General features: G+C 43.9%; 1 protein-coding gene across 1 annotated transcript in view; it reads left to right on the forward strand.

The window, feature by feature from the left end:
• The window catches only part of LOC121544480 (AT-rich interactive domain-containing protein 1B-like), a 257,508-nt gene that overhangs the window by 206,348 nt on the left and 29,946 nt on the right, over positions 1 to 21,214 (forward strand). Inside the window, 1 exon segment of the mRNA XM_045209158.1 lies at positions 17,925 to 18,068. Coding sequence (XP_045065093.1) covers positions 17,925 to 18,068 — 144 coding nt within the window.

Here is a 21,214-nt window from a genome sequence, read left to right on the forward strand (position 1 = left end):
ACACACTCATAGTAGTCATGTATTCATGTAACAGTACATTTAATGTAAAAAAATAAAAAAATAAAAACTACCGTCCAATACTTTACTTACACTTTATTGAGTTTATTTTTACAGGTACAGTGCATATTCGTCAACGTTTCAGTAAAAGTGTCGGTTTTAGCCAGCCGGCTAATTTTCAACCGCAGTCCCTGGGCAGGTTATTAAAAACGATTACAATAACAATAATACAGACAAACAATAAGCAGTGAGCACATGCAGAGCAACATAGGACAAGCAACACGTAGCACGCAGACAGACAGAGCAATAGCACAAAAAGCAACTAAACAAAATACATAAAAGCAACAAACATTGTTTACACACCTTACAAGCTACAGACAACAGATAACATGGAAAGCAGCAATACACAGCTAGGGATTATGTTCACAAGTCTGATTGGCCTTTAGCCAAGTCTTTATGTTTTTTTTGTGAAGGTGCAGTAGGTGGTGCAGTTGTGTGTGTCTGATGGCAGTGTGTTCCAGACATGGGAAGCTCTCACAGAGAAAACGGTTTATCTAAAGGTGCTTTTCCTTAAGGGAACTATACAGTCACCTCTCATGGTAGACTTTGTGGATCTGTTCCCGTGGGTGTGGGTTTTCTGTTTGACAAAAGTACTAAGTGGGGCAGAGTTAGGCCATTTAGGATCTTGAATACAAGACAAGGAGCTTATGCTTTCTGAGGATGTATCAGTGACTAACTGTAAGTCGCTCTGGATAAGAGCGTCTGCTAAATGACTTAAATGTAAATGTAAATTATGTCTATTGGGCTTTCTATCAAGCACTTTGAGAGCCTGTTTGTAGACAGACTGAATGGGTTTTAATGTTGTACAGCAAGCTTGGGCAGTATGTTAAGTGAGGGAGTATCATAGCATTGAAGTACTGTTTGCTGTATCGGAAATTAGCTAGGTGGATTTGGTTATTTGAGTTACCTTTTTCACCTGCTTTTTGAAAGAGAGGTTGGAATCAAGTATGATGCCAAGGTACTTAAAATCGGATACCACCTGGAGCTTCTCCCCTGACACATAGACATCTGGTTCAGCAGCATCAGTTGCTCTCTTTGTGAAGAACATGCAGACTGTTTTTTTCACATTGAGATGCAAACATGAGTCACTGAGCCACTTTGTAACATGGACCATTACAGTAGTGGTTCTTGTGCAGCTTGTTGTTTGCTCTTTGCATGCACATACATCACTGTATCATCGGAATACATTTGTACTTCAGACCCAGTACAGACAGAAGGCAGATCTTTAATGTACAGGCTGAGCAGGAGGGGCCCCAATATTGACACTTGGGGCACTCCCACATCATAGCTGAGGGTGGGCGACATCTCATTGCTCGCTCTGACACACTGGGTTCTGCCTTCAAGGTATGATTTCATCCATCTCAAGGCATCAGGGGAAAAGTTGAACTTGGACAGTTTTGTGATGAGAACCTCTTGGTCAACAGTATCAAAGGCTTTCCTTAGGTCTAGAAACACAGCCCCAACAATGTCCCCTTTGTCAATCTTGGACTTCACATTTTCCAGAAGAAAGCAGTTGGCCGTTTCTGTGGAGTGGTTTGCTCTGAAGCCAAACTGCATGTGTTGTGAAGGGGCTGTTGTTGAGGTGGGCAATCAGTTGCTCTGCTACACACTTTTCAGCAACCTTCGACACCACAGGTAGTATACTAATGGGCCTGTAGTTACTCACGTCAGCAGGGTCACCTGATTTAAGGATGGGTGTTATTATGGCCGACTTCCAGACCATTGGAAACACCCCCTGACCAATAGATGTTTTGGTGACCTTAGTAATGGGGCCATTGAGTGACTCTTTGTAGTTGTTAAGAAAGGTAGAGTCCAGCCCGAACACATCTTTGGCTTTAGAGTTCTTTAGTGAGCTAATGACCTTGTTCACCTCTGACTCAGAAAGCTACATCTGTCATGCTCTAATTTGGACTTTAGCGCTGTTTTTAGGCACAATCTCGTTCTTTCATCAGTTTCCAGATTTCTCGATTTAGCCAAGGAAGAGTGCTCTTTTGGCCAGGTTTGGATATGGTTTTCTTTAGGAAGTCATTTATTGTAGTCTGGATTGTGGATAGAAAAACCTGACTGTCCGCTTCCACATTTGTATAGGAAAGAAGATCATTCCAGTTAATTCCCTTAATTGCATTTTCAAAATCATTTAATTCAGCCTTAGGTATTCTTAGCTGATCAGGCTTTCTAACAGTAGAGAGATTAAACCTGTTCAGTAGAGAGGTTAAACCTGTTCTTAGAAAGCTTTCTGGCTATGAGTGTCAGATTATGGTCAGACAGCCCAGTAACCTATTGAATGATTGTCACTCTCGCTGGTTTATTACTGAACACCAGATTAATCTGTGTTTTAGAAGAACAAGTCACCCTGGTTGGGGCTTTAACTAGCTGTGGAAGGTCAAAGATATTAGTGATGTTTGAGGGTTTTCCTACAATATATATATACAGTGGGGAGAACAAGTATTTGATACACTGCCTATTTTGCAGGTTTTCCTACTTACAAAGCATGTAGAGGTTTATCATAGGTACACTTCAACTGTGAGAGACGGAATCTAAAATCCAGAAAATCACATTGTATGATTTTTAAGTAATTAATTTGCATTTTATTGCATGACATAAGTATTTGATACATCAGAAAAGCAGAACTTAATATTTGGTACAGAAACCTTTGTTTGCAATTACAGAGATCATACGTTTCCTGTAGGTCTTGACCAGGTTTGTACACACTGCAGCAGGGATTTTGGCCCACTCCTCCATACAGACCTTCTCCAGATCCTTCAGGTTTCGGGGCTGTCGCTGGGCAATACGGACTTTCAGCTCCCTCCAAAGATTTTCTATTGGGTTCAGGTCTGGAGACTGACTAGGCCACTCCAGGACCTTGAGATGCTTCTTACGGAGCCAATCCTTAGTTGCCCTGGCTGTGTGTTTCGGGTCGTTGTCATGCTGGAAGACCCAGCCACGACCCATCTTCAATGCTCTTACTGAGGGAAGGAGGTTGTTGGCCAAGATCTCGCGATACATGGCCCCATCCATCCTCCCCTCAATACGGTGCAGTCGTCCTGTCCCCTTTACAGAAAAGCATCCCCAAAGAATGATGTTTCCACCTCCATGCTTCACGGTTGGGATGGTGTTCTTGGGGTTGTACTCATCCTTCTTCTTCCTCCAAACACGGCGAGTGGAGTTTAGACCAAAAAGCTCTATTTTTGTCTCATCAGACCACATGACCTTCTCCCATTCCTCCTCTGGATCATCCAGATGGTCATTGGCAAACTTCAGATGGGCCTGGATATGCGCTGGCTTGAGCAGGGGGACCTTGCGTGCGCTGCAGGATTTGAATCCATGACGGCGTAGTGTGTTACTAATGGTTTTCTTTGAGACTGTGGTCCCAGCTCTCTTCAGGTCATTGACCAGGTCCTGCCGTGTAGTTCTGGGCTGATCCCTCACCTTCCTCATGATCATTGATGCCCCACGAGGTAAGATCTTGCATGGAGCCCCAGATCGAGGGTGATTGACCGTCATCTTGAACTTCTTCCATTTTCTAATAATTGCGCCAACAGTTGTTGCCTTCTCACCAAGCTGCTTGCCTATTGTCCTGTAGACCATCCCAGCCTTGTGCAGGTCTACAATTTTATCCCTGATGTCCTTACACAGCTCTCTGGTCTTGGCCATTGTGGAGTTGTTGGAGTCTGTTTGATTGAGTGTGTGGACAGGTGTCTTTTATACAGGTAACGAGTTCAAACAGGTGCAGTTAATACAGGTCATGAGTGGAGAACAGGAGGGCTTCTTAATGAAAAACTAACAGGTCTGTGAGAGCCGGAATTCTTACTGGTTGGAAGGTGATCAAATACTTATGTCATGCAATAAAATGCAAATGAATTACTTAAAAATCATACAATGTGATTTTCTGGATTTTTGTTTTAGATTCCGTCTCTCACAGTTGAAGTGTACCTATGATAAAAAATTACAGACCTCTACATGCTTTGTAAGTAGGAAAACCTGCAGTGTATCAAATACTTGTTCTCCCCACTGTATATATATATATTTTTTGTCATGTAGTTCACACTCTTATCCAGAGCAACTTACAGTTAGTGAGTGCATACATTTTTCATACTGGCCCCCTGTGGGAATCGAACCCACAACCCTGCCGTTGCAAGCGCCATGCTCTACCAACTGAGCTACAGGAGGCTTGTCTTCATAAGACTTGTCTTCATAATGTTAAAATCTCCCATTAAGATGACCTCTTTCCCAAAATCACATTCCCTAAGCATGTTATTAAACTGATTTTTTATTTTTTTTACTTTTAGTGGAAGGTGGTCTGTACATTCCAATAAGGGTAAAATACATTTGGGGGGACAGTTTAATGTTTAGGCCAATATATTGTAGTTCATTATCACATGACCACTCAATTTGTTTACATCCGATATGTTCTTAAATGTAAATCATCATTGTAGCCGGGCTAGGGCTGTTGCCGGGCTAGGGCTGTAGCCGGGCTAGGGCTGTTGCCGGGCTAGGGCTGTAGCCGGGCTAGGGCTGTTGCCGGGCTAGGGCTGTAGCCGGGCTAGGGCTGTTGCCGGGCTAGGGCTGTAGCCGGGCTAGGGCTGTTGCCGGGCTAGGGCTGTTGCCGGGCTAGGGCTGTTGCGGTGACCATATTACCACCACACCGGGGTCATGAGTCATGACCGCAGTAAAATCCCATGTGATTGTTGAGTCGCGGTAATCTCCTGTTATGCACTCTGGACATGTGTTAGTAGTACCCAACTCGCTAACGGCCATCAGGTCGCTAATGGCCTGGTACCCAGGGCTCTATTGTCCCTCTAACCACTCTGACATCAATGAAAATTCAATCGAAAATCACATCAAACACTTATCATCAAAACAGTATCGTGCTTTTAAAACTCACCTCACTGTGATTGATCAATTTGAACATCAGTTTGAAAATGAGTGGAAAACATGGTCGTTGTGGATGTTATTTCAAAGCCTAACACACAAAAAATTAAAATAATAATAATAATAATAATAATATATATATATATATATATATATATATATATATATATATATATATATATATATATATATATATATATTGTAAAGTGGTTGTCCCACTGGCTATCATAAGGTGAATGCACCAATTTGTAAGTCGCTCTGGATAAGAGCGTCTGCTAAATGACGAAAATGTAAATGTAAAAATGTAACACAAAGAAATGGGCAGCGCTTTCTAAGGTGATGATTCATTCCAAACACTCATAAACATATTAGAGCTTATGCATATGCTTAGGCCTATATCTGAAAACCTGAATTAAAATAATGATTCTGCCATTATACAATACATAGCCTACCGCATATTATGCATGGCAGAAAAACATAAAAAAAAAAAAAATGATTTAAAGATGTCTTTAGCACATAATTGGTCTAGCCTATACTCCAAAATTTAACAAATTCTAGTAATCGCCTTTGAGTGTGGACTGTATTGTTATGCATACTGGGTGGACTGGTTACCTTATGCTGTGCTGCAAACTTTCTATACATAAGTCTGGGAGAGAATGTATAGGCCTAGGCAATGCTATTGGTTCATTGATTGTGCAGGGCAGCTTACAATTAGCCTACAATTATAGTGAATTTGTATTTGATCTTGAATATGCTGACTCATTACCTTTAGTTACAGAATATCTCACCACTGTGCGTTTCTATCTCCTCATCTTTCTCCTTCATTGCTTTCCCGAGCACGCAGAGGGGGGCTGGCAACAGTTTAATGAAATATGTTTTGTTGTGAAAACATGTTAATATCGATATTCCCGAACACAATTCACTTGGTTTCCAAAATAAAGCACTGGGTAGCTGCAGGAACAGGGTTGGAGAGCCCATGGCATACAGAGTTTGTGCGGAATATCACTTGTCGCGCAGCGAGAGGTTGCATGTTCCTCAAACAGTGGGTGATGCTTGGAGTGAAATAACTGGAGAGTAGCCTACCAGGCATGATTGAAAAAATTAACCGGCGGGAAACCGGCCTCCGTTCGCTATTCATACGGATGTATTTTTTCCCCTGCCCCTGTTCTAAATTCAAACTAATTTTACATACAGTACCAGTCAAAAGTTTGGACACACCTACTCATTCAAGGGTTTTTCTTTATTTTTACTATTTTTTACATTGTAGAATAATAGTGAAGACATCAAAACTATGAAATAACACATATGGAATCGTGTAGTAACCAAAAAAGTGTTAAACAAATCAAAATATATTTTATATTTGAGATTCTTCAAAGTAGCCACCCTTTGCCTTTATGACAGCTTTGCACACTATTGGCATTCTCTCAACCAGATGCATGAGGTAGTCACCTGGAATTTATTTCCTTCTTAATGCGTTTGAGACAATCAGTTGTGTTGTGACAAGGTAGGTGGGGTATACAGAAGATAGCCCTATTTGGTAAAATACCATATTATGGCAAGAACAGCTCAAATAATAAAAGCGAAACGACAGCCCATCATTACTTTAAGACATGAAGGTCAGTCAATCCGGAAAATGTGAAGAACTTTGAACGTTTCTTCAAGTGCAGTTGCAAAAACCATGAAGCGCTATGATGAAACTGTCTCTCATGAGGACTTCCACAGGAAAGGAAGACCCAGAGTTACTGCTGCAGAGGATAAGTTCAATCGAGTTACCAGCCTCAGAAATTGCAGCCCAAATAAGTGCTTCACAGATTTCAAGTAACAGACAGCTCAACATCAACTGTTCAGAGGAGACTGTGTGAATCAGGCCTTCATGGTCGAATTGCTGCAAAGAAACCGCTACTAAAGGACACCAATAATAAGAAGAGACTTGCTTGGGCCAAGAAACACGAGTAATGGACATTAGACCGGTGGAAATCTGTCCTTTGGTCTGGAGTACAAATTGGAGATTTTTGGTTACAACCTGTGTCTTTGTGAGACGCAGTGTAGGTGAACGGATGATCTCTGCATGTGTAGTTCCCACCATGAAGCATGGAGGAGGAGGTGTGATGGTGTGGGGATGCTTTGCTGGTGACACTGTCTGTGATGTATTTAGTATTCAAGGCACACTTAACCAGCATGGCTACCACAGCATTCTGCAGCGATACGCCATCCCATCTGGTTTGGGCTTAGTGGGACTATCATTGGTTTTTCAACAGGACAATGACCCATCACACCTCCAGGCTGTGTAAGGGCTATTTGACCAAGAAGGAGAGTGATGGAGTGCTGCATTAGATGACCTGTCCTCCACAATCCCCCGACCTCAACCCAATTGAGATGGTTTGGGATGAGTTGGATCGCAGAGTGAAGGAAAAGCAGCCAACAAGTGCTCAGTATAAATTATATTTTGATTTGTTTAACACCTTTTTGGTACATGATTCCATATGTGTTATTTCAAAAACCCTTGAATGAGTAGGTGTGTCCAAACTTTTGACTGGTACTGTATTAGTAAAGACAAGATCAAATTGAGAATAGTCTTATGGGTGAAAATATGGTCACTTGATGAGAGAACAGCTGTGCAGCCTGAGGCAAGGAAAAGAGCTCAAGCTTTTTTGCGACTTTCTCAAATCATCAATAGCCTATAGTCACATCATGCAGCCCATATATATTTTGATTTCGAAGACATTCTAAGGTTTGTATCATTTACAACCAAAGTTGCCAAATAACTCTAAATCTAGCATATAGGACCTGTTTCAATGATCACTTTTATGCTCAACATAGTCACTTCATGTGCCACTTCATAAGCGCACTCGCTCCGGAATGGGAAAAATATCCTTTCTATTTTATTCAATTATATTCTTCTTACTATAAAATCATATAATATAAAATAATGAACAAGCCTGCAGCCTATGGCATGGAGCATAGCCAGATAATATAAAGTAGGTCAACTCATATTTTGTTCTTCTGAAATACATTTTCATCATAATGTTTATTTAGACCTAAAATAAATAATGGATTTATTGTGATGGTGTATATTACATTTATTTATTAGACTTTTTTAAATGTAGATTTTCCAAAGGCTTGCATCAGTGGCTTGTAGGCCTATGTGTGGAGGCCTGGAGATGCTAAATATGTTTATGTTAATTATCGGTCAATTACTGTGAGACGATAACCGCCTGACGCCTGACAAAATGTCATGACCACAACAGCCCTAAGCCGGGCACAATCAAAGCAGCAGATGGAGAGGTTGGAGTCCATGAGAAGATGTTGAATTTGATCACTTTTTGGAATGACACTGCGAATGTTCAAATGCCCCCCTAGTAGTCCCTTGGGCTTAGCTCGTGGGTCCCAGATGACTTGAGCGTGATTGACAGTTAGAAAAAAGTCAAATTTTCTGTATTTTCTGACTGCTGGGTTTGGGCAGTTTTGTTTAGTTTTGATTGGGGACAGTTCGGTAGTGTAATTAACGATCCCTTGCACATACACTGGATGCGGGGATCTGATTAAAACAGCTAGTGTGCCAGAAGCAGAGTCGGGGATTGCGTATAGCGACTTGAATATGTTTGGATAGTCAAAGTTCATCTTGGAGCCGGGTGTTTCGAGAGAAATCATGGGACCATAGCACTCACCCACCTCGGCAGCGTCTGCGATGATTTGAGGACGCGGCCATCCACTGCTTTCCACTCCGGTGAGTGTCTCTGGCTTGTGGTGTTAGTCCCAGGGTTGAGGGGCACATCCCCGGAAAGCAGGAGGGTAGTCAACATGTACACTGCATTCGGAAGTATTCAGACCCCTTGACTTTTTCCACATTTTGTTTACGTTACAGCGTTATTCTAAAATTGATTAAATAGTTTTTTTCCAGCATCAATCTACACACAATACCCCATAATGACAAAGCAAAAACTGGTTTTTAGAAATTTTAGAAGAAATATTTACATAAGTATTCAGACCCTTTACTCAGTACTTTGTTGAAGCACCTTTGGCAGCGATTATAGCCTCGAGTCTTGTTGGGTATGACGCTTCAAGCTTGGCACACCTGTATTTGGGGAGTTTCTCCCATTCTTCTCTGCAGATCCTCTCAAGCTTTGTCAGCTTGGATGGGGAGTGTCGCTGCGCAGCTATTTTTAGGTCTCTCCAGAGATGTTCGATCGGGTTCAAGTCCGGGCTCTGGCTGGGCCACTCAAGGACATTCAGAGACTTGTCCCGAGGCCACTCCTGCGTTGTCTTCGCTGTGTGCTTAGGGTCATTGTCCAATTGGAAGGTGAACCTTCGCCCTAGTCTGAGGTCCTGAGTACTCTGGAGCAGGTTTTCATCAAGGATCTCTCTGTACTTTGCTCCGTTCATCTTTCCCTCGATCCTGACTAGTCTCCCAGTCCCTGCCGCTGAAAAACATCCCCACAGCATGATGCTGCCACCACCATGCTTCACCGTAGGAATGGTGCCAGGTTTCTTCCAGACGTGACGCTTGGCATTCAGGCCAAAAGTTCAATCTTGGTTTCATCAGACCAGAGAATCTTGTTTCTCATGGTCTGAGAGTCTTTAGGTGCCTTTTGGCAAACTCCAAGCGGGCTGTCATGTGCCTTTTACTGAAGAGTGGCTTCCGTCTGGCCACTCTACCATAAAGGCCTGATTGGTGGAGTGCTGCAGAGATGGTTGTCCTTCTGGAAGGTTCTCCCATCTCCACAGAGGAACTCTGGAGCTCTGTCAGAGTGACCATCAGGTTCTTGGTCACCTCCCTGACCAAGGCCCTTCTCCCCCGATTGCTCAGTTTGGCCGGGTGGCCAGCTCTTGGAAGAGTCTTGGTGGTTCCAATCTTCTTCCATTTAAGAATGATGGAGGCCACTGTGTTCTTGGGGACCTTCAATGGTGCAAAACATTTTTGCTAACCTTCCCCAGATCTGTGCCTCGACAAAAACTTATGTAAATAAGGTATTTCTGTTTTATATTTGTAATACATTTGCAAAGACTTCCAAAAACCTGTTTTCGCTTTGTCATTATGGGGTACTGTGTGTAGATTGATGAGGATTTTTATTTCTTTAATCCATTTTAGAATAAGGCTGTAATGTAACAAAATGTGGAAAAAGTCAATGGATCTTAATACTTTCCAAATGCACTGTATATACAAAAGTATGTGGACACCCCTTCAAATTAGTGGATTCGGCCACACCCATTGCAGACAGGTGTATAAAATTGAGCACACAGCCATGCAATCTCCATAGACAAACATTGGCAGTAGAATGGCCTTACTGAAGAGCTCATTGACTTTCAACGTGGCACCGTCATAGGATGCCACCTTTCCAACAAGTCAGTTCGTCAAATTTCTGCCCTGCTAGAGCTGCCCTGGTCAACTGTAAGTGCTGTTACTGTGAAGTGGAAACATCTAGGATTAACAACGGCTCAGCAGCGAAGTGGTAGGCCAAACAAGCTCACAGAACGGGACCGCTTCAAAATCGTCTGTCCTCGGTTGCAACACTCACCACCGGGTTCCAAACTGCCTCTGGAAGCAACGTCAGCACAATAACTGTTTGTCGGAAGCTTCATGAAATGGGTTTCCATTGCCGAGCAGCCGCACACAAGCCTAAGATCACCATGCACAATGCCAAGCGTCGGCTGGAGTGGTATAAAGCTCGCCGGCATTGTACTCTGGAGCAGTGGAAACGCGTTCTCTTGAGTGATGCACAGTATATCTGGCAGTTCGACAATAGGTGTTGGAGGACTTGTGTTTGTTACATTTACATTACATTTACGTCATTTAGCAGACGCTCTTATCCAGAGCGACTTACAAATTGGTGCATTCACCTTATAGCTAGTGGGATAACCACTTTACAATTATTTATGTTTCAAATTAATTTTATTTTTTATTTTATTTTTATTTTTTGGGGGGGGTAAGGGGGGGGGGGGGGTAGAAGGATTACTTTATCCTATCCCAGGTGTTCCTTAAAGAGGTGGGGTTTCAAATGTCTCCGGAAGGTGGTGAGTGACTCCGCTGTCCTGGCGTCGTGAGGGAGCTTGTTCCACCATTGGGGTGCCAGAGCAGCGAACAGTTTTGACTGGGCTGAGTTGGAACTGTGCTTCAGCAGAGGTAGGGGAGCCAGCAGGCCAGAGGTGGATGAACGCAATGCCCTCGTTTGGGTGTAGGGACTGATCAGAGCCTGAAGGTACGGAGGTGCCGTTCCCCTCACAACTCCGTAGGCAAGCACCATGGTCTTGTAGTAGATGCAAGCCTCAACTGGAAGCCAGTGGAGTGTGCGGAGGAGCGGGCTGACATGAGAGAACTTGGGAAGATTGAACACCAGACGGGCTGCGGCATTCTGGATGAGTTGTAGGGGTTTAATGGCACAGGCAGGGAGCCCAGCCAGCGGAGAACGACAGGGTGTTGTCCAGGGTCACGCCAAGGCTCTTCGCACTCTGGGAGGAGGACACAACGGAGTTGTCAACCGTGATGGCGAGATCATGGAACGGGCAGTCCTTCCCCGGGAGGAAGAGCAGCTCCGTCTTGCCAAGGTTCAGCTTGAGGTGGTGATCCGTCATCCATACTGATATGTCTGCCAGACATGCAGAGATGCGATTCGCCACCTGGTTATCAGCAGGGGGGAAGGAGAAGATTAGATGTGTGTCGTCTGCGTAGCAATGATAGGAGAGGCCATGTGAGGATATGACAGAGCCAAGTGACTTGGTGTATAGCGAGAATAGGAGAGGGCCTAGAACTGAGCCCTGGGGGACACCAGTGGTGAGAGCACGTGGTGCGGAGACAGCTTCTCGCCACGCCACTTGGTAGGAGCGACCGGTCAGGTAGGACGCAATCCAAGAGTGAGCCGCGCCGGAGATGCCCAGCTCGGAGAGGGTGGAGAGGAGGATCTGATGGTTCACAGTATCAAAGGCAGCAGACAGGTCTAGAAGGACAAGAGCAGAGGAGAGAGAGTTAGCTTTAGCAGTGCGGAGAGCCTCCGTGACACAGAGAAGAGCAGTCTCAGTTGAATGACCAGTCTTGAAACCTGACTGGTTTGGATCAAGAAGGTCATTCTGAGAGAGATAGCAAGAGAGTTGGCTAAAGACGGCACGCTCAATAGTTTTGGAGAGAAAAGAAAGAAGGGATACTGGTCTGTAGTTGTTGACATCAGAGGGATCGAGTGTTGGTTTTTTGAGAAGGGGTGCAACTCTCGCTCTCTTGAAGACGGAAGGGACATATCCAGCGGTCAAGGATGAGTTGATCAGCGAGGTGAGGTAAGGGAGAAGGTCACCGGAGATGGTCTGGAGAAGAGAGGAGGTGATAGGGTCAAGCGGGCAGGTTATTGGGCGGCCGGCCGTCACAAGTCACAAGATTTTATCTGGAGAGAGAGGGGAGAAAGAAGTCAAAGCATAGGGTAGGGCAATGTGAGCAGGACCAGCAGTGTCATTTGACTTAACAAACGAGGATTGGATGTCGTCAACCTTCTTTTCAAAATGGTTGACGAAGTCATCCACAGAGAGGGAGTAGGGGGGGAGGGGGAGGAGGATTCAGCAGGGAGGAGAAGGTGGCAAAGAGCTTCCTAGGGTTAGAGGCAGATGCTTGGAATTTAGAGTGGTAGAAAGTGGCCTTAGCAGCAGAAACAGATGAAGAAAATGTAGAGAGGAGGGAGTGAAAAGATGCCAGGTCCGCAGGGAGTCTAGTTTTCCTCCATGTCCGCTCGGCTGCCCGGAGCCCTGTTCTGTGAGCTCGCAATGAGTCATCAAGCCACGGAGCTGGAGGGGAGGACCGAGCCGGCCGGGAGGATAGGGGACATAGAGAGTCAAATGATGCAGAAAGAGAGGAGATGAGGGTTGAGGAGGCAGAATCAGGAGATTGGAGGGAGAAGGATTGAGCAGAGGGAAGAGATGATAGGATGGAAGAGGAGAGAGTAGCGGGAGAGAGAGAGCGAAGGTTGCGACGGCGTATTACCATCTGAGTAGGGGCAGAGTGAGTAGTGTTGGAGGAGAGCGAGAGAGAAAAGGATACAAAGTAGTGGTCGGAGACATGGAGGGGAGTTGCAGTGAGATTAGTAGAAGAACAGCATCTAGTAAAGATGAGGTCAAGCGTATTGCCTGCCTTGTGAGTAGGGGGGGGTGGTGAGAGGGTGAGGTCAAAAGAGGAGAGGAGTGGAAAGAAGGAGGCAGAGAGAAATGAGTCAAAGGTAGACGTAGGGAGGTTGAAGTCCCCCAGAACTGTGAGGGGTGAGCCATCCTCAGGAAAGGAACTTATCAAGGCGTCAAGCTCATTGATGAACTCTCCAAGGGAACCTGGAGGGCGATAGATGACAAGGATATTAAGCTTAAATGGACTAGTGACTGTGACAGCATGGAATTCAAATGAGGAGATAGACAGATGGGTCAGGGGAAAAATAGAGAATGTCCATTTGGGAGAGATGAGGATTCCTGTGCCACCACCCCGCTGACCAGATGCTCTCGGGGTATGCGAGAACACATGGTCAGATGATGAGAGAGCAGTATGAGTAGCAGTGTTATTTCCAAGCGATTCAGTCGAGTAGGGAACGAGGTAGACTTGGTCATTATTCAGGACATCAAAGTATGCTGTGTACTGTCCACTCCCGTGGAACGTTGAACCAAGGTGTTTGTCTAGGGAGTAGGCATTCCCCGACGCCAGCCGTAGATTGATTGTGTCATCCCAACAAGGAAGCACTGATATTATCAGTAGAGCAGCTACATAGCTGACAATCGTGGCAATGTACTGGAGATAAAAAGCATAATTGCGCTTTAAATCTTTGCAAGAGTTACTTAGCTGGGGTCAGCGTACACCATCTTCGCAATCAACAGTAGCCTAGGCCAAGCAGGGTAGCCCTGGACAATTTGGCCGGCTACAATTTTATTTATCAGCTTTTCATTTCTTTTATCGTTTTGATATAGTTGCGTGTGCCCCACGCAACTGCCCTGCACAAACATGCGACTTTTCAGCACCACAGACAGTGACACACACAAATGCCAGAGAGTAGGCCTACTTGTAGGCCATCGCTACACACAAAATGCCTAGTAGTCAGCACTACTGATTGAGATAAATACTTACACAATAGACATGTAATGTAATAATAGTAGATGGCGCTCGTGTAAATGAACACTTGCACTTACTTGTAAACAAAGTCAATCTGTCTATCCTTCTGGGTAAAGACATCAGTGACTGAACTGTAAAACCCCTCCCTGTTAGCCCTCCGTTTTAAAAGTCTCTCGATGCGATGGAGATGATGGCAAGGGATGAAAGTCGTCCTTGATCGGTCCGGTTTCGACTGTATGTCTTTATCCGTTTTAGCGTCGAAAATGACAATGCTTTTGTGGCTAGTATAGTGAGGACCAGCTGCATTAACTTTGTTAACATTGTTATTGTCCAGTATGTTGTAGAGATTCGCCCCCTGTTTCCTCTGTTTACTACGAGTTTCGCTTTCTGCCAGGTCCAGTTCATTGCATTTCTGCTTGAAGTCTTGTCGCTGCAGAAACTCATATCCATCACTTTGTTCTGCAGAACACGGAAGAGCGCGTCAGTTTAATTGAAAATTCCATCATAGGCCATGAGCAAAGAGCAAACACAGTGGCGTTCTCTAAATGGGTTGCTAACTGTTCACTTTTTTCAGTGAAGGTGTGTAATAGTTCCACATAGTTTCCCCTAGGCCTGTTTGATGAGCTGGCACTCTCAACGTTGCCAAGAAATGCCAACTTCTGTTTACATACAGTAGGTTGTCACGATCGTCGAACAGAGATGAGGACCAAGGCGCAGCGTTGAAGGCGAACATATTTATTTATAGAATGATCACACGATCAAAACAACGATGACGTGACAGTCAATGGTAATACACAAACCAAATACGAACAAGAAACCACAATGAAGGAGTGCCAAACGGCTACCTAAGTATGACTCCCAATCAGAGACAACGAGCTACAGCCGTCTCTGATTGGGAGCCACCCTGGCCAACATAGATCTACAAAACCAGAAAGTGAAACCTAGAACACACATAGACGATACACACCCTGGCTCAACATATTAGAGTCCCCAGAGCCAGGGTGTGACATAGGTAGAATATTTAGCATTAATTAGCTAGGTCTTTCAAAATCTCACAGTTCTCTTTCACCTTTACATTGTGCATGCTGATGTTCAATCTCCGTTGTTCATTGAATGCCAGATCTATCCGTGAGCTGCCAAATGTCTTAAGAGCTATCTGGCTTTGGATGTGAGACACAGATTTCTCATGCCTGTTGAGTGCTATAGGCAGTAACCGTCTCTTGTCCATAGGTTGTCGCTGGTGGAGAACAGCAGGCAGGGGAAGCAGTAGAGTCGGCTGCTAGCAGCGCAGCTTCAGAACCAGTCTTTCCGTTTGTAACAATCAGATTGAAATGATGGTGTTATTTTCTGTCCCTTCCTTTGATGTAGGTTCCTAAGCTCAGGTGTTGGTCTTCTATTCCTTATCACCCCCTGTTAAGCTAGAAAATCTACTTTAACAACTTTTTCCGATGCAATATGTTAGCCATTCTGATCAGCTTACTTTAACTAGCAGTAAAATGAACGTAACCGCCAAAAGGTGGCAGATGACGTGTGACGTCCACAGGCAGGAGCGAGCCCTGTCTAGCCTCCTGTCTATCCCAACACATTTTTTTATTTGAGTGCAATAATGAATGGGACATATTGACACATGAAAGGCAGTGAAGCTCTCTACCTGCCTTTCGGCATCCGTTACCAGGCAGTATACGGTAGAAACATGCATGTGCAAGTCATGTCAATACCTTGCATTGAGTTTGGAGATTGAGGGGAGGGAGAAAGGTACACAGCGAGGCTGCCTTGCCCCTCATTGTGTATTGTACCAGATCAATGCAAATTTGGGAAGTACAGTTGAAGTCGGAAGTTTACATACACTTAGGTTAGAGTCATTAAAACTCGTTTTTCAACCACTCCACACATTTCTTGTTAACAAACTATAGTTTTGGCAAGTCGGTTAGGACATCTACTTCGTGCATGACACAAGTAATTTTTCCAACAATTGTTTTCAGACAGATTATTTCACTTATAATTCACTGTATCACAATTCCAGTGGGTAAGAAGCTTGCATACACTAAGTTGACTGTGCCTTTAAACAGCTTGGAAAATTCCAGAAAATTATGTATTGGCTTTAGAAGCTTCTGATAGGCTAATTGACATAATTTGAGTCAATTGGAGGTGTACCTGTGGATGTATTTCAAGGCCTACCTTCAAACTCAGTGCCTCTTTGCTTGACATCATGGGAAAATCAAAAGAAATCAGCCAAGACCTCAGAAAAAAATGGTAGACCTCCACAAGTCTGGTTCAACCTTGGGAGCAATTTCCAAATGGCTGAAGGTACCACATTCATCTGTACAAACAATAGTACGCAAGTATAAATACCATGGGACCACGCAGCCATCATACCGCTCAGGAAAGAGACGCGTTCTGTCTCCTAGAGATTGTTGTGTCGAGAAAACGTTGCTAATTATGCTGTGAGAACAAGGAAATCCGCTGACGCTGTACTTCGATCATAAAGGTTTATTTATATCAAAGGGTTACAGCTTCAATTTACAGATACCTGCCGGCATCTGGAGAACAGCCAACCCAAATTCTAAATATGCTATTCTCACCGTCCTTTGTCCCAAACCATAGTATATATCCTATGTAATCTGATATGGGTGTTTCCCCTACAGACCAATCCCAGTCTCCACACAACAGACTTCCTCTGCTTTAGGGTACTCCTATAGAACTGCTCTCCAGATGTCTCCCTGGGCCAAATCAACATTCTCTAAGCTACCATTTGCAAACATTAACAAAGTCATAAATTCCTCAGATATTACAAGATGAACGTACTTTGGTGCGAAAAGTGCAAATCAATCCCAGAACAACAGCAAAGGAGCTTGTGAAGATGCTGGAGGAAACAGGTACAAAAGTATCTATATCCACAGTAAAACGAGTCCTATATCGACATAACCTGAAAGGCCGCTCAGCAAGGAAGAAGTCACTGCTCCAAAACCGCCAAACAAAAGCCAGACTACGGTTTGCAACTGCACATGGGGACAAAGATCGTACTTTTTGGAGAAATGTCCTCTGGTCTGATGAAACAAAAATATAACTGTTTGGCCATAATGACCATCGTTATGTTTGGAGGAAAAAGGGGGGGCTTGCAAGCCGAAGAACACCATCCCAACCGTGAAGTACGGGGGTGGCAGTATCATGCTGTGGGGGTGCTTTGCTGCAGGAGGGACTGGTGCACTTCACAAAATAGATGGCATCATGAGGAAGGAAAATTATATGGATATATTGAAGCAACATCTCAAGACATCAGTCAGGAAGTTAAAGCTTGGTCGCAAATGGGTCTTCCCCAAGCATACTTCCAAAGTTGTGGCAAAATGGCTTAAGGACAACAAAGTCAAGGTATTGGAGTGGCCATCACAAAGCTCTGACCTCAATCCTATAGAACATTTGTGGGCAGAACTGAAAAGGCATGTGCGACCAAGGAGGCCTACAAACCGGACTCAGTTACACCAGCTCTGTCAGGAGGAATGGGCCAAAATTCACCCAACTTATTGTGTGAAGCCTGCTACCAAATACTAATTGAGTGTATGTAAACTTCTGATCCACTGGGAATGTTATGAAATAAATCAAAGCTGAAATAAATCATTCTCTCTACTATTATTCTGACATTTCACATTTTTAAAATAAAGTGGTGACCCTAACTGACCTAAGACAGGGAATCTTTACTAGGATTAAATGTCAGGAATTGTTAAAAACTGAGTTTAAATGTATTTGGCTAAGGTGTATGTAAACTTCCGACTTCAACTGTAAGTACTAGTTCAGAAAACGATTTTATCATGCAGAAAAAACATGATGATAAAATGATTATTGATAAAAATGTATATACCACACGTCACTGTTGTGGCTGGGTTGAAATAATGTTTTTTTTTTGCACTTTCCATCAAACTCTTGTTTCACTCTGCAGTAGACCTCCCTATGTGAGGTCCCCAGCCCTCCACACCTCTTCTGGACCCAGTCCCCTGCCCCCTCTCCCCACCACACCCACCCCTCCTCCTCCTCTCCAACCTCCACATCCCAACTACAGCACCCCTCATTCTCAGCACCACGGGTAGGTCAACCAAGCACCATCTCCAAGCCACTAACCCAAACCTGTTACTGTTCAGCCTGAAAATATGCTAATGTGATGCTCAGTATGGGTGATATTGCACCTACCTGACACCTAAACTAATCTGGCCAAAGATAGCATCACTGGTTAAAATTGCTTAAGAGGGATTTCACTGGCTGCTAACTGCTAACCTGTGTTTAGCTTTCTGTTGCCAACTATAGCATCTTGTTAAATATGCATGGCTCTCTGAACTCCCTTTCAACCCCCAAGCAATATGTTGTTTTGAGCAATTCTGGAGGTTTTAACTCTCTTGACATTCATTATGTTTAGTTTGTTCAGAGGCCAGCCATAACTTTTTGATGACCACCACAGTGCTCCATTCATCTCGTGGTGTGATATCATAACTCTAAATAGAACTATAGACAACGACCTGCCAGTTTCAGTTGAATCTCGACATCATTCATAAGTAGTATCACAAATAAACAAGAAAGAAGTATCACAAATAAACAAGAAAGAGTTTCCTTATGTGGCTTTCTTTTGAGAGTGAAGCCGAGAGAGTCATCATCATCCCCCAAGCGTGTTAATAATGACAAATGAATCCCTCTCCATGTTGAATTTGTTAACATGCATTTCTCTGTGGAGAGAGCGCCCACCATGGTTGACGGTGATGCATCATGGGGCCTGTTGGCATTTGGAGAATCCTGTCTGTGTCTGCGTTGGTTGACACTGTGATTAATGGTCAGGAGAGCGCTGCAGACAGACTATGTAAATGCTGAAGGAGCCATTAACAGACGTCTTCACTGTCAATAAGAAGTGGCACAACATGATGCACACTGCTGGGGCAAATCACATAGCCTGTCAATCTCCACTCTCATTCTACCAGACACCCAGTCATAGGCCCACGGTGAGAGAGGGTGGAGGCGGGAGAGGGAGGGCAGGAGGCATTGTCTTTGCCTACCTGTCTCTCTTACCCACTCCACCACAGTTTTTCTCTCATTCTCACCTGTCCCTTCTTTCAGCACTGTTACCCTGTCTCCCTCCCAGCTCTCTCTCTCTCTCTCTCTCTCTCTCTCTCTCTCTCTCTCTCTCTCTCTCTCTCTCTCTCTCTCTCTCTCTCTCTCTCTCTCTCTCTCTCTCTCTCTCTCTCCCAGCTCTCTCTCTCTCTCTCTCTCTCTCTCTCTCTCTCTCTCTCTCTCTCTCTCTCTCTCTCTCTCTCTCTCTCTCTCTCTCTCTCTCTCTCTCTCTCTCTCTCAATTCAATTTCAATTTCAATTTAAGGGCTTTATTGGCATGGGAAACGTGTGTTAACATTGCCAAAGCAAGTGAAGTAGATAGTAAACAAAAGTGAAATAAACAATAAATATTAACAGTAAACATTACACTCAGAAGTTTCAAAAGAATAAAGACATTTCAAATGTCATATTATGTATATATACAGTGTTGTAACAATGTGCAAATAGTTAAAGTACAAATGGGAAAATAAATAAACATAAATATGGGTTGTATTTACAATGGTGTTTGTTCTTCACTGGTTGCCCTTTTCTTGTGGCAACAGGTCACAAATCTTGCAGCTGTGATGGCACACTGTGGTTTTTCACCCAGTAGATAAGGGAGTTTATCAAAATTGGGTTTGTTTTCGAATTCTTTGTGGATCGCTGTAATCTGAGGGAAATATGTGTCTCTAATATGGTCATACATTTGGCAGGAGGTTAGGAAGTGCAGCTCAGTTTCCACCTCATTTTGTGGGCAGTGTGCACATAGCCTGTCTTCTCTTGAGAGCCAGGTCTGCCTACGGCGGCCTTTCTCAATAGCAATGCTCACTGAGTCTGTACATAGTCAAAGCTTTCCTTAAGTTTGGGTCAGTCACAGTGGTCAGGTATTCTGCCACTGTGTACTCTCTGTTTAGGGCCAAATAGCATTCTAGTTTGCTCTGTTTTTTTGTTTGTTCTTTCCAATGTGTCAAGTAATTCTCTTTTTGTTTTCTCATGATTTGGTTGGGTCTAATTGTGTTGTTGTTGTTGTTGTTGTTGTCCTGGGGCTGTGTGGGGTCTGTTTGTGTTTGTAGAACAGAGCCCCTAGGACAAGCTTACTTAGGGGACTCTTCTCCAAGTTCATCTCTCTGTAGGTGATGGCTTTGTTATGGAAGGTTTGGGAATCGCTTCCTTTTAAGTGGTTATAGAATTTAACAGCTCTTTTCTGGATTTTGATAATTAGCGGGTATTGGCCTAATTCTGCTCTGCATGCATTATTTGGTGTTTTACGTTGTACACGGAGGATATTTTTGCAGAATTCTGCATGCAGAGTCTCAATTTGGTGTTTGTCCCATTTTGTGAATTCTTGGTTGGTGAGCGGACCCCCAGACCTCAGAACCATAAAGGGCAATGGGTTCTATAACTGATTCAAGTATTTTTAGCCAGATCCTAATTGGTATGTCAAATTTTATGTTCCTTTTGATGGCATAGAAGGCCCTTCTTGCCTTGTCTCTCAGATCGTTCACAGCTTTGTGGAAGTTACCTGTGGCGCTGATGTTTAGGCCGAGGTATGTATAGTTTTTTGTGTGCTCTAGGGCAACGGTGTCTAGATGGAATTTGTATTTGTGGTCCTGGCAACTGGACCTTTTTTGGAACACCATTATTTTTGTCTTACTGAGATTTACTGTCAGGGCCCAGGTCTGACATAATCTGTGCAGAAGATCTAGGTGCTGCTGTAGGCCCTCCTTGGTTGGTGACAGAAGCACCAGATCATCAGCAAACAGAAGACATTTGACTTCAGATTCTAGTAGGGTGAGGCCGGGTGCTGCAGACTGTTCTAGTGCCCTCGCCAATTCGTTGATATATATGTTGAAGAGGGTGGGGCTTAAACTGCATCCCTGTCTCACCCCACGGCCCTGTGGAAAGAAATGTGTGTGTTTTTTGCCAATTTTAACCGCACACTTGTTGTTTGTGTACATGGATTTTATAATGTCGTATGTTTTTCCCCCCAACCCCACTTTCCATCAATTTGTATAGCAGACCCTCATGCCAAATTGAGTCAAAAGCTTTTTTGAAATCAACAAAGCATGAGAAGACTTTGCCTTTGTTTTGGTTTGTTTGTTTGTCAATTAGGGTGTGCAGGGTGAATACGTGGTCTGTCGTACGGTAATTTGGTAAA

The sequence above is a fragment of the Coregonus clupeaformis genome, chromosome 29 (assembly GCF_020615455.1).
Source record: "Coregonus clupeaformis isolate EN_2021a chromosome 29, ASM2061545v1, whole genome shotgun sequence".
NCBI lineage: Eukaryota > Metazoa > Chordata > Actinopteri > Salmoniformes > Salmonidae > Coregonus > Coregonus clupeaformis.